This window comes from Physella acuta, unplaced genomic scaffold (assembly GCF_028476545.2).
Source record: "Physella acuta isolate Inbredline_101_S28 unplaced genomic scaffold, ASM2847654v3 ptg001372l, whole genome shotgun sequence".
Lineage (NCBI taxonomy): Eukaryota > Metazoa > Mollusca > Gastropoda > Physidae > Physella > Physella acuta.
In genome coordinates, this window is record NW_026732887.1 from 293,170 (window position 1) to 309,355 (window position 16,186).

Genomic DNA, 16,186 nt, shown 5'->3' on the forward strand with positions numbered 1-16,186 from the left:
AAAGGGGGAGGGAGCGGCGCAGGAAGTAGACGAATGGTGTCGTCAAGATACATATTGCTGGATCACGTGGGACGTGACGGGTTAAGGAATGGGACACAAGGGGTTAAAGGCTGAGAATTCTATGGTGGAGTAAAGTACAGCTGTGATAGACTGCCAGAAGATCACATATATGTTGGTGGAGAATAGGCGATAGGAATCTAGACACAGAGGAGAGACACAGAGAAGACAGATATACATATATACACAGATTTGGCAATTGGAATCCGGACACAGAGGAAAGACACACAGAAGTTACAAGCTTTTTGTGGATATTTGAAAATTGTGGTCCAGTCAGATACATTGTTCTACACGATGGTGACACACTGAAGTATAAGGAGGTAATGTTGTATAGAGTTAATTACTTTCATTTCTTAAATATTTTTCACCGCATCTTTGTTTATATTAGAAAATAAATACTATATATTACGAGAATTAGTTTTACAAAAGTAATAGATGTAAACAATAGTCACAAGACTGTTGTGAGTTTTAAATTTTTTTTTTTTTTAAAATAACGACCGGAGTTATTTAAGTCTTAATTTGCGTTTTTAATTTCTTTCCTAGAAGCTGGAGAACTGTACGTGATGGATATAGGGACATTCTCACTATGGATACGGATTTGTTTCATGATTGTTTTAATTCATACCTCAGGTACGTTTTAGTTATTGTTTTAATATTCGTATTATACTAACGGTTCTCAAACCGTTTGCGTGTTATGTTCGTTTCTCACAATACAGTGGGGGATTTCTGTATTAGTCAACTTCAGTGGCGAAGACAGAAGGGGTCTGCTGGGAAAGTAGCGGAAGGTGGGGGGGGGGGGGGGGGAGGAGAACGTGTCTCCCGTTAGTTAAAGTTATTTTTGACAGCGTGCTAATCGTGCTATCCTTGCATTCAGTTAAAAAAAATATTTATATAACCAGTTTAGAAAGTAAAAAAAAAATAAACCGGGAGTGATCTCCCCTAAACTTTCTCGAAAATTCTTATATAAAATAACAGGGGATGGGAAATCGGGCTATAGACATGATTTTTAATCCATTTTAATTACTTAAAGTTTTAAAAATAGAATAAAATCTCGTAGACAAAAGAATTGCACACCAAGTGAACGCCAAATAAAAAAGTGCATAATAGTGCGCAATATTATTAGTACTTTAAAAATTTACATTAGTTTTTTGAGAAATCGGAAGTAGCGTAAATTACTACTTCCGGTCACCGGAAATTACTCAAAATTTAACAGAAGGTAGAGAATTAGATCTTTTACTTACATGTGAAATTTCATTTATCTATTTGAAATAGTACTCAAGTTATAGGCTTTTGAAAAACTCAAAGTAGGAAAAGTACCACTTCTGGTTATCGGAAATCGCTCAAAAGTTGATACGGATCTACGATTTTGATAAAATACTTATATATAAAATTTCATCAACCTAGCTGTAACGGTACTCAAGTAATCGTGTTTACATACGGACAGACACACACACAGACAGACAGACAGACAGACACACAGACATACGGACAAGATTGCAAAATTATGTTTTTCCGTATCAATGATGTGTAAAACGTCGAGATTTGTAAAAAATCTCGATTTTTTTTGCACGATTACAAGACTTTCTCTATACTTCGTATATACGAGAACGTAAAAAGGTGGAAGGAAATATACCCATATGCTGTATACTCGAAATTATCGAAGTTGCTTCCTGGGATGATAAGTATGTCGGGGGGGGGGGGGGGGGGGGCACCAGTGTTACGGGTCAGTTTTAGGTTAATTAGAAATAGGTTAGAATAATCTAGAATTAGGGGAGAGTGCGTGTGTGAGTTGAGTTTACCCTAGAGTATTGTTATCCCAAGGTTGAATGCAGTATTACTTCTGGAGGGAATGATTACAAGGGGTTAGTTGGTAGCGGTTAGGGCGAGGGCTACTGTGTAATGTGGAGAGTTGAGACCACGCATCGTTTTCTGCGTTGAACTTAACCCGGACGTAACAACTGGATCACACACATGGTTGATATGTAACTGACTCGAATCCGTAGGAGATTCTAGAGTGATTGATGGTAGCATGTCTCAAGTCGGGTCAGATGAAACTAGGAAGGTACAGAAGTATCCACACACACACAAACACACACACACACACCTGTTAAACGCTAATATATAGCACTCTCCCCTTACTGCTCTATGGAGTGAGGCTAAAAAATATGTATGGGTATCTAATATTATTTTTTAAAATATTAGAACAACAACGTCAGTGGCCTAGCCAGAATCGTCTCACTGGGGGAAGGGGGGGAGGTTCAATTTTTCCCATCAATATATATATATATATATATATATATATATATATATATATATATATATATATATATATATATATATATATATATATATATATATATATATATATATATATATATATATATATACTAGCTGTATGTATTTGTTTCGCTATGATGTAAAATAAATTGAAAGTAGTACTCTGAAGAAAGAAGAAAAAACACACAATGTAGGTCGACAAAACAAAACAATTTATCACTTTAAAAAAAAATACACATACTTCAACCAAAACAATGACCGCTACTGCTTTGTGTGTTCTTTAAAGATAATTTTATAACATAATGATAAGGTATGGGTTAGATCACTGTATTGCTCACACACCTTTTTACTGGTAATTGCAAAAACAATATTAACAGAGTTTTACGTTTCGAAAGCTATGATTCTGGCGCCATTGTACTTGGTACCTCATTACTCGTTTTCCCAAATGTACTTAACAGATGTTAAGTGGTGGGTTTGGAGGGATGAGGGTGAGGTTCAACTTCATTCACCACTGTCATTTTAGGTCAACTATCCAACCCAGTGTATACCTAGGTGTGACATTAATGTCGCTCTACACAATTGTGGTGTGAGGTGGGGGGGGGGGGAATAACCAACTCCGAGTGAATATAGCGTCAGTTTTTAGATGATGGTTCTAAACATACATATTCAATTATACATTATACTGATTGAGAAATAGATTTAAATAAGTAACCATGTTATTATGACAATAAACAATTTTTTTTAAAGAGGGGTCCATGGGGGTGTTGTAACATCCTTACCCCCACCCCCCTGCCTACGCCACTGAACAACGTAGACCATTAAACAAAATAAAAAGTCAACGTACACAATTTTTAGTTATAAACAGAATATGATTAAAATTTGTTAGTGATAGTTAATAAAGTTAAAAACTGTCTTGAGATGTAATAATTAAAACCACTTGAGTTTCATTTGTGACCACGGCAGGCACAAACAGTCTATAAAAACCACATCTTAGATAAAGCTTAGATAGACTTTCGTCGTCTAAATTAAGAGCGATGTGAACAGTGGGTGGTTGACTTTGACAATAGTAATTTTTAATTAATAGATAGAGCGCCAAATATTTTACTTGAAAAACTGGTTCCAAATGGTTCAACATGTTTGTGGCTAGAAAGCATATTTTTTAACCAAAATTGAATATTTTATAACAATTGTGTAACAAGGACAAAAATTATTTCCAGTTTCATTAAGGCTAGAAACAGTCAAACAAATAATAAATAATAATATAGTAGTAATTTAGTAAACACTTTTATTTTTAATTTGGATTAGTCGCTTTTAAAAAAAATATTTGAATTGATAAAATAATTCTAAACGGCTTTTCAACGGCTTATATTCAATACAAAAAATATGAAAATGATTGTGATCGATGGTTCCCAAACAGCTTTCAATTTTTAAATGTAACAATAATTTTATCACTTGCCATATTTTTAAAAAGATTTTTTAAAAATAATTTAGTATGATTACATAGACCTTTCATGCCTATTGTATCATCTGTTTTTTTAAATTAACCACAAATAAAACGGTGATGTAAACTAGAGAACCAGAAAAATATATATTTAGGGAGTATAGTCAATGTTTCGGGTGGAACAAAGTCATCAGCAGAAGAAACATAACCCGACCAGCATTTCCAATCTTAGGCCATCATTTTTATTAGAAAACTAAAATAAAATCTTTCACTCCCAAATGAATACTCATACGGATTTAAAACGCGGAGAACAACAGAGAAACAAGTATAATCCAGAATTACATCAAAAGATACCTAAGAAAATGTATTAAAATATATCTGTAAGACAGAAAACACCACACAATTTTCTTTTCGTACCTGACGATCCACGGAGTTCACATGATTCTGTCACCTCGGCATTTGTAGCAATGCCCAGCCGCCTTTACTTACCCTAACGTGAGTTTGGTACCCTTCAAAGTTGGTTAGACTCAGGGATATTCTACTGACTTGGACCCGGATTCAAACTCGAGACTTTCGGGTTAGCAGGCCAGAGTTCAATCTCTAGGCCTCGCCTCTGTGGACAATGAACAGCAGATAAACAAACCATGAAAAGAAATTAACGATGGATTGGACATTTTCTAATCGATGGATTATGTTGGACAAGGACCCCAAAGCAGTGGCGTAGCGAGGTCTGGTGCCACCCGGTGCGGCGCTTAAAGGTGTCACCCCCCGAGGCATAGCGACTCTTCCCGGGGACAAACTTTCAATTTTCGATTTGCACCCCCCCCTCCTCTCCAATTTGTTTCTATATATTTTTACTATTTTTTGCCTTGGTGTCACCACCCTAAATGGTGTCACCCGGTGCGGTACGCACCCCCCGCCCCCCCTCCCTCGCTACGCCTCTGCCCCAAAGAAAGGAAATGTATCATTTAGTTATGAATAAACGACTTAAGTAAAATGATCAACATCGTGTAGGTTTGTTTCCATCCTTACATCTATGTCCACATTTGAACACATCAAAAAATTATCACTTGTGTTGTACCATCTATAGGGATAGTCATACATATTACAAATGTTAAATACAGGTTAAATTAATTAGTTATAATTAATTCTGTAAATAAAAAATATTAAAATATAATTTTGAAAATATAATATTGCCTATATGTATTAAGTCGTAAATTAAACAAAAAAAAATCTTTTTTTTTTCACATTTAACAGTTTGAAAATTGATATTTTTTCTATACTAATGGAAAAGCATGTAGGCCAAATTACACAGTTCCTTGTGTTTTACTTGATGTAGTTCTAGATCTTGAAAGTTAAGAAGACGAGAGAACATTTAAATTAATCGCCCTCTTTTACTCCCACCACTCCCCTAAACATTTCCCAAAACTTAAGCAGTTCACAAACATTCTCAGTGTGTATTTTAATAAAAAATCAGTGGAAAGTTTTGTAACCCAGATTTCAGATTTCAAACAACCGATATTGGCTCAAAACAGGGCCATAAAACCTACCCAACGCCTAGCTCGAACATAAAGCAATTGTTTGTATATATATTCAGACATAAAGCAGGAATACGAGAATTTTTGCCAAGTTATTTTAACAAACCGATGTCCCACAATCTTCCGCGGTTATATTGACCAAACCTGTGACTCGTTTATGTATGGGGTAGAGAGTCCAGCTGGTACGAATACATAAACTGTTAGTTTCTGTGAATGGAATCAATCGAACGACAAATTTCTTTCAGCCGGAGAACGTACACGATCGGCCCCTTTAAAATAAGATCAAAAGCGAACTTACAGTGACCCGTAGACTATGGACTGGTATCAATATATACAGTCATTAAAATCTGTCGCGATTATAAGCGCCAAAATTAGCATATTGACTTGATATAATACACGAACATAGATATAATAAGCTGACTAAAAAGTTGGTGGGTTATTATTTTAAATTTTAAAATAAATTTAGCACTTTGGTTGTAAAGTTGTTTTTATTATATTGAGTCGTGAAGGAATTCCTAAATTTGACAGACACAAAAATAACACAGACTTAGTTAACTATGTTTTTGTCTTATTTATGTTCCTATTAATCAAACTAACTTGTAACTCTTAATTTAGAAAAATACTGATGGCTGTAAGATCTCAACAATTGTGACTGTGGTATATGAGTCCTTTTATTTAATTGGCATGTTCAAATTAATATATGCGGTATTTTCACACGTGAAAGGCATTTAGTTTTTCTGTTTGGGCATGCACTGATTAAGAAAGCAGTTTCCCAGACTCCTTTCATTTTAGGCCTATTTCTCTTAATTATGAATTGTCAAAATTTGTGTCCGTTCAAAACACTTAATTTTGGGGAATTTTGGTTTTATCGGACCCACAATTTGAAAATTCATAAAAAATTAGTTTAAAGGTATACACTAAATTTTTTTAGCTGAGTACCCTAAAATGTGGACGAAGATTATGAATTCATTATTTATTAGGCTTAAAATTTAATATTTTATTAATGATGGAAAACCTGCGAAGGGGTTAATTTTTCAAGATAGCCGCCGTTGTCATAGTTACCAAGATTTTTCTACCAATTTTGTTTTAGTGGAAACACACATGCAGATGTACCTTAAAACATCTATAGAGAAACAATTGTTTCCTAACGAGTATTAAAAAAGTTGTTTTTTACCGTAGCCTACCTCCTTAAATATCGAGATTTTCCCTGAGGTAATTAACCCCCCCCCCCCCCGATATATTTTCCCCGAGTTAATTGAACCCCATATATTATCTCTGAGATCAATTAACTCACGACATTAAACCTCCCCCCCTACAATGTCAATTAACCACATGTATATTACCCTCGTTTAAACAGCTGGAGTAAGACATTACCCAACTTTCTATTACAAATCGACCCTAAATCTAACAATAAACCCTTAGCGGAATTGAAAGTTGGGGTTTTTACAGGCGCATTACAGGCAAAACAGATGTCCATGTTTCTCACTTTGCCGGTAACACGTATAAAAGATATATTTCCAGTAATGTTTTCATTATCTTCTACCTATGTGGCAGACACAAGTGTCGTTTTGATCCATTTTCTGTCCTCCCCCTTGTCCTTTTCCATTCTTGGTGCCTCTCGTGTTAAATACTCACAATCTCAGCTGTTGCGTTTGTGGATTGTTTTACATACGTTACTGTGAAGCTGCTTCGTGTTGTTCTACCCCCACCCCCTCAATACCTTGCCATACAGTAGATATAGATTTGATTGAAACCAAGTACCAACCCAATACCTTTACATACCGTGAGTTTACATTAGATGGAAGAGATTTATTTTTGCCCGATATTAATGGCAAAAACTACCAACCTGATGTTAAGCACGCAGAAGCTGTCCTAAATGATTTTGGCTAAATAATCAACTAGTATTTAAAATATAAGATTGACATCAATCGTACACTTCATCATCTTTTCACTTTTGTGCCCAAGACGCATGGGGCCGCAACAGAAAGCACCTTCCAATTTTGTCGGTCACCAGTAATGTTCTTGGCAGTCCCCCATGACAGTCCTACCTCTGCCAGCTGCTTCCCCGCTGTGCGCCTCTCCCTTGTCCACCCTGCTTTCTTTTCCCTTGAGGTGTCCAGTTTAGCGTCATTCCTGGATTCATTCTTCGGACGTGCCCCATCCATCTTTTTTTTCAGTTTTTTTTTCCCTTGGTTAAAGAACATTATTGCCTAGCATTTAAAATACTGAATCGAAATATGTACCTTATTAAAATGCGGAGTATAAATTCGTACAAATATACCAGCCGTTTATTTTTATGGACATAAATCATACATATGCAAATATAAAACTGACCCCCCTCATAGAAAAAATTCCGCAGACGCCTATGTTTTAACCCCATTGTGTCCACAGAATGCCAGAACCGCCCCAAGTGCCCTAAGAGCTACTACTCGGCCACCGTGACGGAACCTGGCAAGATAGGCAACACGGTGCTGCGCCTGAGCTGTAGTGACGTCGACAACAACGTCATCACCTACAGCTGGGACATCAACGGCGGCGGCAACTTCGACTCGCAGTTCGCCCTGAGCTCCGTCACGGGGGTGCTCACGTTGAACAAACTGGCGGACGCCGAGTACAAGTTGTCTGGCACCTCCAACTACGCCAGTCCATACACAGTAAGTCAGCATTTATGTGTTATGTAGTGAGGATCTGGACAGGGTCGATGCTTGAAAGATACAAATACAACGATGATCCAATAGAAAATAAGACAGAATGACATTGATACATTTCCGTCTTTTATTACATACATTACACACGACTAAATCTACGACAGACTCTACGAAGACTTTCACACTCTAACGCGACTAGACGTAGACTAAGACTGACTAAACTATTTCCCCTGACAACAAAACCCATACTCTCCCACGTCATATCCTTCCTTGCATCGGCACATTCACCATCTTTTATTAAAACGCATTCCACTTCAGGCATACTCTCAAACCCTCAACATCTTTTATTGATACAACATGAAATGAAGGGTTAATACACATTCCACTACACGCATACTCTCAAACTCATTCAATAAAACTAAGTCCATTCACAACAATATTCATATGCTTTTCTTTTTACTTGATAGAGCAATAATAAAAAGAGAGATGTATAATACTAAAGCAAAACGGATAAGAAATTATTGTGTAAAACTAATCAGAAATTAATATCTGAGTTTTATCTATAAGATGTTGTTTCTTGTGAAAGACTAAACTAACCAGACGTTTATTCTGAGTTTTATCTGCAACTAACCAGACGTTAATATCTGAGTTTTATCTGCAACTAACCAGACGTTAATATCTGAGTTTTATCTGCAACTAACCAGACGTTTATTCTGAGTTTTATCTGCAACTAACCAGACGTTAATATCTGAGTTTTATCTGCAACTAACCAGACGTTTATTCTGAGTTTTATCTGCAACTAACCAGACGTTAATATCTGAGTTTTATCTGCAACTAACCAGACGTTAATATCTGAGTTTTATCTGCAACTAACCAGACGTTAATATCTGAGTTTTATCTGCAACTAACCAGACGTTAATATCTGAGTTTTATCTGCAACTAACCAGACGTTAATACCTGAGTTTTATCTGCAACTAACCAGACGTTAATATCTGAGTTTTATCTGCAACTAACCAGACGTTAATATCTGAGTTTTATCTGCAACTAACCAGACGTTAATATCTGAGTTTTATCTGCAACTAACCAGACGTTAATATCTGAGTTTTATCTGCAAATTAACCAGACGTTAATATCTGAGTTTTATCTGCAACTAACCAGACGTTAATATCTGAGTTTTATATGCAAATTAACCAGACGTTAATACCTAAGTTTTATCTGCAACTAACCAGACGTTAATATCTGAGTTTTATCTGCAACTAACCAGACGTTAATATCTGAGTTTTATCTGCAACTAACCAGACGTTAATATCTGAGTTTTATCTGCAACTAACCAGACGTTAATATCTGAGTTTTATCTGCAACTAACCAGACGTTAATACCTGAGTTTTATCTGCAAATTAACCAGACGTTAATATCTGAGTTTTATCTGCAACTAACCAGACGTTAATATCTGAGTTTTATCTGCAACTAACCAGACGTTAATACCTGAGTTTTATCTGCAACTAACCAGACGTTAATACCTGAGTTTTATCTGCAACTAACCAGACGTTAATACCTGAGTTTTATCTGCAACTAACCAGACGTTAATATCTGAGTTTTATCTGTAAGATGCGGGTTCTGGTAAAAGACAAAGATGGCACCACCGTGGTGACGGTGTTTGTGGTGATCAAGTCCATCAACGACAACACACCATTCATCGTCCTGCCGTCCAGCAAACTGACCGTTTCCGAGAGCACCAAGCTGGGCACCGTGCTGACCTCATGCACCCTGGATGACCTTGACCTGCCCGGCTCTGGACATGACATCCCATATGTCAAAATTATCGGTGAGTATGTCTGATAATAATCAGTAAGATATTCAGTGAGATAATCACCGAGCGTGTTTCCCAAAGTAATCAGTGATTTTTAGTCAGAAAAAAAAAATCACTGAGTTTGTCTGACGAAATTATCAATAGGTTCATGTTTCATAAAACAAATACACAAAAAGAAACCACTAAAAAAGTTTTTAAATGCACTTTTAAAAGCAGAAAAGTAACAAACTTGATTTCTTAAGCAAAACCATCGGGATTAAGTAATTTAAAACATGACTTAACAGATCAATCTGTGTCTTTTTTGGTCCGGGTATTAAACAAATGCATCAAAGTATATGTAGGTGGAGTTGTTAGTGTTGGTGGCAAAAAAATGAAAAATAAAAAGTTCTAGAATTTATCTTTAGCAAAAACAGACAAGCCATTCTATCATCATTATATACATATATCTATATATATAAAGCAAAGTGGTCAAGTGCCCGATAGGGCACTTCCCGGCGCCGTAGGCGCGTCAAATTTGGCACGATGGTGCTTTGGGGCGATAGAACACGAGGGCCGGTGACGGTTAGCCGAAAACTCTACGGAGAAGGGGTCAAAACTGACCTCGACTGACCGGCGCCTTATATGGGCTATTTTACGACAAAAAATTTCCTCCGACGACCCCCCCCCCCTTGAAATTTTGTGAGGTGGTAGGAGAACGCCTTGGGGTGTCACAAAAAACTCGCCATGTCCAGGAAAATTCGTTAAATGGGTCAAAACTGACCAGTCGTATTTCCCTATATAATCTTTGTATTTTAAGGGAAAAACAGAGGGTGATTTCAAAACGGATTTTAGGGCCCTTACCCACTTTACATCTGGCTAATTTTTTGCATGCTCTTAGGTAAATGGCTTGATCTTTAGAGAAAACTGTCGGTTTCACTCAAAGCCCTCGACGAGGGCTAAAAAGTGACCGCGAGTGAAATTCTCTTTATATGAGCTCTATTACGAAAATTTTTTTCCTTCGACGACCCCCCTTGATATTTTGTGAGGTGGTGGGAAAATGCTTTGGGGTGTCACAAAAAACTCGCCATGTCCAGGAAAAATCGGGAAATGGGTCAAAACTGACCAGTCGTATTTCCCTATATAATCTTTGTATTTTATGGGGAAAACAGAGGGTCATTTCAAAACGGATTTTAGGGCACTTGCCCTCTTTACATCTGGCTAATTTTTTGCATGCTCTTAGGTAAATGGCTTGATCTTTAGAGAAAACTGTCGGTTTCACTCAAAGCCCTCGACGAGGGCTAAAAAGTGACCGCGAGTGAAATTCTCTTTATATGAGCTCTATTACGAAATTTTTTTTCCTTCGACGACCCCCCTTGATATTTTGTGAGGTGGTAGGAAAATGCTTTGGGGCGTCACAAAAAACTCGCCATGTCCAGGAAAAATCGTTAAATGGGTCAAAACTGACCAGTCGTATTTCCCTATATAATCTTTGTATTTTATGGGGAAAACAGAGGGTCATTTCAAAACGGATTTTAGGGCACTTGCCCTCTTTACATCTGGCTAAGTTTTGGCATGCTCTTAGGTAAATGGCTTGACCTTTAGGGAAAACTGTCGGTTTCACTCAAAGCCCTCGACGAGGGCTAAAAAGTGACCGCGAGTGAAATTCTCTTTATATGAGCTCTATTACGAAAAACAATTTCCTCCGACGACCCCCCTTGAAATTTTGTGAGGTGGTGGGAAAACGCCTTGGGGTGTCACAAAAAACTCGCCATGTCCAGGAAATTTCGTTAAATGGGTCAAAACTGACCAGTCGTATTTCCCTATATAATCTTTGTATTTTATGGGAAAAACAGAGGGTGATTTCAAAACGGATTTTAGGGCACTTGCCCACTTTACATCTGGCTAAGTTTTGGCATGCTTATAGGTAAATGGCTTGGCCGTAGGGCAGACATGTCGGTTTCACTCAAAGCCTTCGACGTGGGCTAAAAAGTGACCGCGAGTGAAATTCTCTTTATATGAGCTCTATTACGAACAAATTTTTCCTCCCACGACCCCCCTTGATATTTTGTGAGGTGGTAGGAGAACGCCTTGGGGTGTCACAAAAAACTCGCCCTGTCCGGGGAAAATCGGGAAATGGGTCAAAACTGACCAGTCGTATTTCCCTATATAATCTTTGTATTTTATGGGAAAAACAGAGGGTGATTTCAAAACGGATTTTAGGGCACTTGCCCACTTTACATCTGGCTAAGTTTTGGCATGCTTATAGGTAAATGGCTTGGCCGTAGGGCAGACATGTCGGTTTCACTCAAAGCCCTCGACGAGGGCTAAAAAGTGACCGCGAGTGAAATTCTCTTTATATGAGCTCTATTACGAACAAATTTTTCCTCCCACGACCCCCCTTGATATTTTGTGAGGTGGTAGGAGAACGCCTTGGGGTGTCACAAAAAACTCCCCCTGTCCGGGGAAAATCGGGAAATGGGTCAAAACTGACCAGTCGTATTTCCCTATATAATCTTTGTATTTTATGGGGAAAACAGAGGGTGATTTCAAAACGGATTTTAGGGCACTTGCCCACTTTACATCTGGCTAAGTTTTGGCATGCTTATAGGTAAATGGCTTGGCCGTAGGGCAGACATGTCGGTTTCACTCAAAGCCCTCGACGAGGGCTAAAAAGTGACCGCGAGTGAAATTCTCTTTATATGAGCTCTATTGCGTCTATAAGCAGGGGAGGTAACTTTTTAATGTAATAATTTTTTAATATTTTGTATACTCTTTTTAAGAAAAAACAAAAACCATAAAGTATAGCATTGTTTTAAATGGATATTTTGTTATAAATTAAGTTTTGTATTGTATTGAAATTGTAAAATTAATTGCAAAAGTAATTTAATATAATATTGGATTGATAATTTTTATGAAAGCCCTTTCAGTTCAAATAACCTTGCGAGCAATAAGTTTGCGAATATTCCATCAATCTATGGGTACAAAAAATACCCCACTGTATAAATTTAGCTCCTAAGTATTTAACATAACAGCCAATCACCTATTAATTAATCATTCAATTTCTCATCTTTTTTGAAAACCTAAGCGAAGCTAGGCAGTATGCCTAGTATATATATATATGTTACGGTCAAAGCCCGAAGTGCGGCCAAACCCCGGATTGGCCGGCCAATGCGCGGATTGGCCGGCTCTCTTGGCCAAAGCCCGAAGAACTTACAACTAAGATCGTATTTCGTACATTGGCCGGCCAATGCGCGCACTGGCCGGGACGTACTGGCCAAAGTCCGAAGTACTTAAACTTGACACCGTATTTTGTACATTGGCCGGCCAATGCGCGCATTGGCCGGGATGTCCTGGCCAATGTTGTATCTAGACTAAGTTGTGATCGCGTTTTAATTATTCTGGGTGCCGTTTCATTGTGAGTAACGTATTGTTTAGCTCTTGTTTGTATAGCATTCTATATGCAAGGTGACATGGATCAAAAGGGCTGCCAGACCAAGAGACAGACATAGCAAATGGCTGTCAAAAGAAAAAAATGTTAATTCATGTTAGTTTCCATATATGGGCTACAACTGTATGTGACAGCCTCCTCCATGATGACGAGGTGAGACAATCATCAAAGAACAAAATCAAAGACAGTCGGCGTCGCCGACCACGTGCAACAAGACGGAACGTTCAAAAGACTTTTCCGCGTTCCTAGATGTTTAAAACATGATGATGACATGGATGCAAACAAATGAATCAGCTCATTGGGCTGAGAGTCTCAAATTCATTTAATTTATGAAAAATCGTTCTTTTCATCAAGGAATCCAACAATCACTATACGAAGCCTTGTTTGGATGCAAAGCAAAAGTGGGACTTAGCACTTCAAATCTACTAAGAGAGGCTCTCAATAAAATAGTTACTGAGGAAGATCTTGAGAACATTGAACAAGAAATGGAGGTTGCCATAAATGCAACGACATCCTCAGCTAACACATCTGCTGCCGTGGCGGAACGTCCAGATCAGTTGCGTGACAATAATGTGGCCAATAGATTCTGTATAGTTTGTGAAAAACATTGTAGTGCAGCTCATTCTTGTGGATCCTGTGGCAACGATGTGCATGCTATTTGTGGAATACCCAATGAAGCAGACGAAGGGTACGGAGGGAACATTACCTGCAGATTGTGTCACAACAAACAAGACATCATGGAACACAGGTCAGCAGCTCATACTGGCTTGCAAAATCAAGGTGCTAAGATGCTTAAAACATCAAATACAAAATTTAAAGATGGTGAAGTGGGTGACAATGTAGGCATCCGTGTTCCAGATGTTGACAGAGGTCGCGGTGATCCCCGAAGCGTGATTGCAGTTGTCATGAGCGTCGAGGGCGGTTTCTACAAATTAGGAACGGAACATGGTGTTCTAAAACAACTGTATGCTAGAAGTGAGTTTTCAATTCTTCACGAAAAACTGCTCTTATTGTCGTCAGTTGGCACTGAGGAAAAATCACTACGAACCATCGCATCTTCATCGCATCTTCACAATCATTGACTGGGGGGTCAAGGCTACACTCGCTGCAATTGCACAACCAAGTGTACAACAAATCGCTGCAAGTGTAAAAATAACAAGCTGCTATGTAATTCTAAATGCCATAAAAGTTCAACTTGTTGTAACAAATGATAATATTGATTGATTGAGACTATAGTACAATAAAAAATTTGAATGTTTCTGTCATTTACTTTAATTAATAATCAATAAAGACTTAATTTCATGATCCTACCGGCATAAAAAAACCAAAATCTGCTCATGATCTTCTAATTAAGACTTTGGCCGGTCCACCATGGCCAGTCCGCGGACTGGCCGGGACTGGCCGGCCAAAGGCCGAAATCAAGAGCTATTTCAGACTTTGGCCGGTCCACAATGGCCAGTCTGCGGATTGGCCGGCCAAAGGCCGAAATGAAGCAAAGTTTCGGACTTTGACCGACCTATGGGAGGCGATATTGGCCAATGCGCGGATTGGCCGGCCAATCCTAGCATTGGCCGACTTCGGGCTTTGACCGTAACATATATATATATATATATATATATATATATATATATATATATATATATATATATATATATATATATATATATACAGACAGTCTACCAATATCTCACCAGGTGGGAACGCTGAGAACAAGTTCGCTGTGGACTATATAACAGGTGATCTCATGCTAATCAACAGCCTGGACTACGAGAGGACCCAGTCCTATGTCCTACTGTTGTTGGCCTACGACGAGGACCCTGTCAAGGTCCTGAGCAGCACCTCGACCCTGACCATAACAGTGCAGGACTATAACGATAACGCACCGGTATGTTGTTATACTACTCAGTATAACTAGCTAGGGGTGTATTTTTGTAGGCTATAGTAACTCGGCGTTCTAATGTTGTAGGAAAACTTAGTTTTACTTTATTACCAGTCGAAATAATAATACTGCGGTACATTTATAATTTCAAAACTAAAATAAGAATGAAGTTCCTAATAGTGGGTAAAATAGTCAGCACAATTCCCAGCCACCTTAAGCTTTTGGTCAATGTTAATGAGAGATTGAACAGGTGTAATGTAACAACTCTAAAAAAAAAAAACTTATTCGATAATTGGCTTGGAGTTATACAGATGAATAATGCTATTTCAATGCTTCCGTCTTAATGTAAATGTAGTGTTTCTTTCAGTCATCTCTTTGACTGCCTCCACCCCCCCCCGAAACGAAACTGAATTTAAATTGAAAGTATATACTTTATATACTTTAACTAGTGCCCCCCCCACCAAGAATTATTTATATAGCCCCTCCCCCCCCCCCCCCGAAGGTTTCAAGTGCCCTCCCTCTGCCCCTAATAAAAAGAATTTTCATAAACAGTCTTTAATTCAGCTTGTTCATAATTTTGAAAACATAGTTGTTACATTTCTTACAACTTTCGTCCAATATAATTGTCCCATTTCTTAAAAATGTTCAATATAATTGTCCCTTTTCTGACATTTTTTCTGCACATTTGTCCATAGCTTTCAACATTTTTACAATATACTCGTTCAATCGTTTACCCTTTGCCAGCATATTTGTCACGTCATGTCTTAAAATATGCCCTAAAATATATGTGTCCTATACTACAACACTGAATATTTTATCCCAGAACTGCAGTTCCTACAACATCATCCGTGACGTAGAAGAGGTCACTGCCCTCAACACGGTGCTAGAAACAATCGTCTGCTCTGACGTCGATACCATCAACAAAAGTGGGGTCGTCAATTATAAAATCATTGCAGGTACACTTCACTAGACAACGTCGTAGCTATTGTATGAGGATTTTTTTTTAAAAATTTGTCTTTAAATATTCTCAACTTTTATTAATCATGTTATTTTTTAAACTGAGCACTTAGGAGTCGGCGTGGTCGAGTCGGTAAAGCTCATGGTTGCTA

At 37.9% G+C, this 16,186-nt stretch overlaps 2 protein-coding genes across 2 annotated transcripts; both read left to right on the top strand.

Annotated features, from left to right (window-relative positions):
- The first annotated feature begins 318 nt into the window (after nucleotides 1–318).
- Nucleotides 319–9,800, top strand: LOC131927081 (protocadherin alpha-6-like). The gene is made up of 4 exons (XM_059282739.1): nucleotides 319–377; nucleotides 601–687; nucleotides 7,705–7,967; nucleotides 9,570–9,800. The coding sequence occupies exons 2-4, from the start codon at nucleotides 621–623 to the stop codon at nucleotides 9,798–9,800; spliced, it is 561 nt and encodes a 186-aa protein (XP_059138722.1). The 5' UTR covers nucleotides 319–377; nucleotides 601–620.
- Nucleotides 9,801–14,915: 5,115 nt separating this feature from the next.
- Nucleotides 14,916–16,047, top strand: LOC131927082 (protocadherin Fat 3-like). Its single transcript, XM_059282740.1, has 2 exons — nucleotides 14,916–15,083; nucleotides 15,901–16,047. The coding sequence occupies exons 1-2, from the start codon at nucleotides 14,943–14,945 to the stop codon at nucleotides 16,045–16,047; spliced, it is 288 nt and encodes a 95-aa protein (XP_059138723.1). The 5' UTR covers nucleotides 14,916–14,942.
- Nucleotides 16,048–16,186: the final 139 nt, after the last annotated feature.

Coding starts and splice junctions, on each gene's coding strand:
- LOC131927081 (XM_059282739.1), top strand. CDS start 621: ATGGATATAGGGACATTCTCACTATGGATACGGATTTGTTTCATGATT. Junction 688..7,704: donor TGTTTTAATTCATACCTCAG/GTACGTTTTAGT, acceptor TTGTGTCCACAG/AATGCCAGAACCGCCCCAAG. Junction 7,968..9,569: donor ACTACGCCAGTCCATACACA/GTAAGTCAGCAT, acceptor TTTATCTGTAAG/ATGCGGGTTCTGGTAAAAGA.
- LOC131927082 (XM_059282740.1), top strand. CDS start 14,943: ATGCTAATCAACAGCCTGGACTACGAGAGGACCCAGTCCTATGTCCTA. Junction 15,084..15,900: donor ACTATAACGATAACGCACCG/GTATGTTGTTAT, acceptor ATTTTATCCCAG/AACTGCAGTTCCTACAACAT.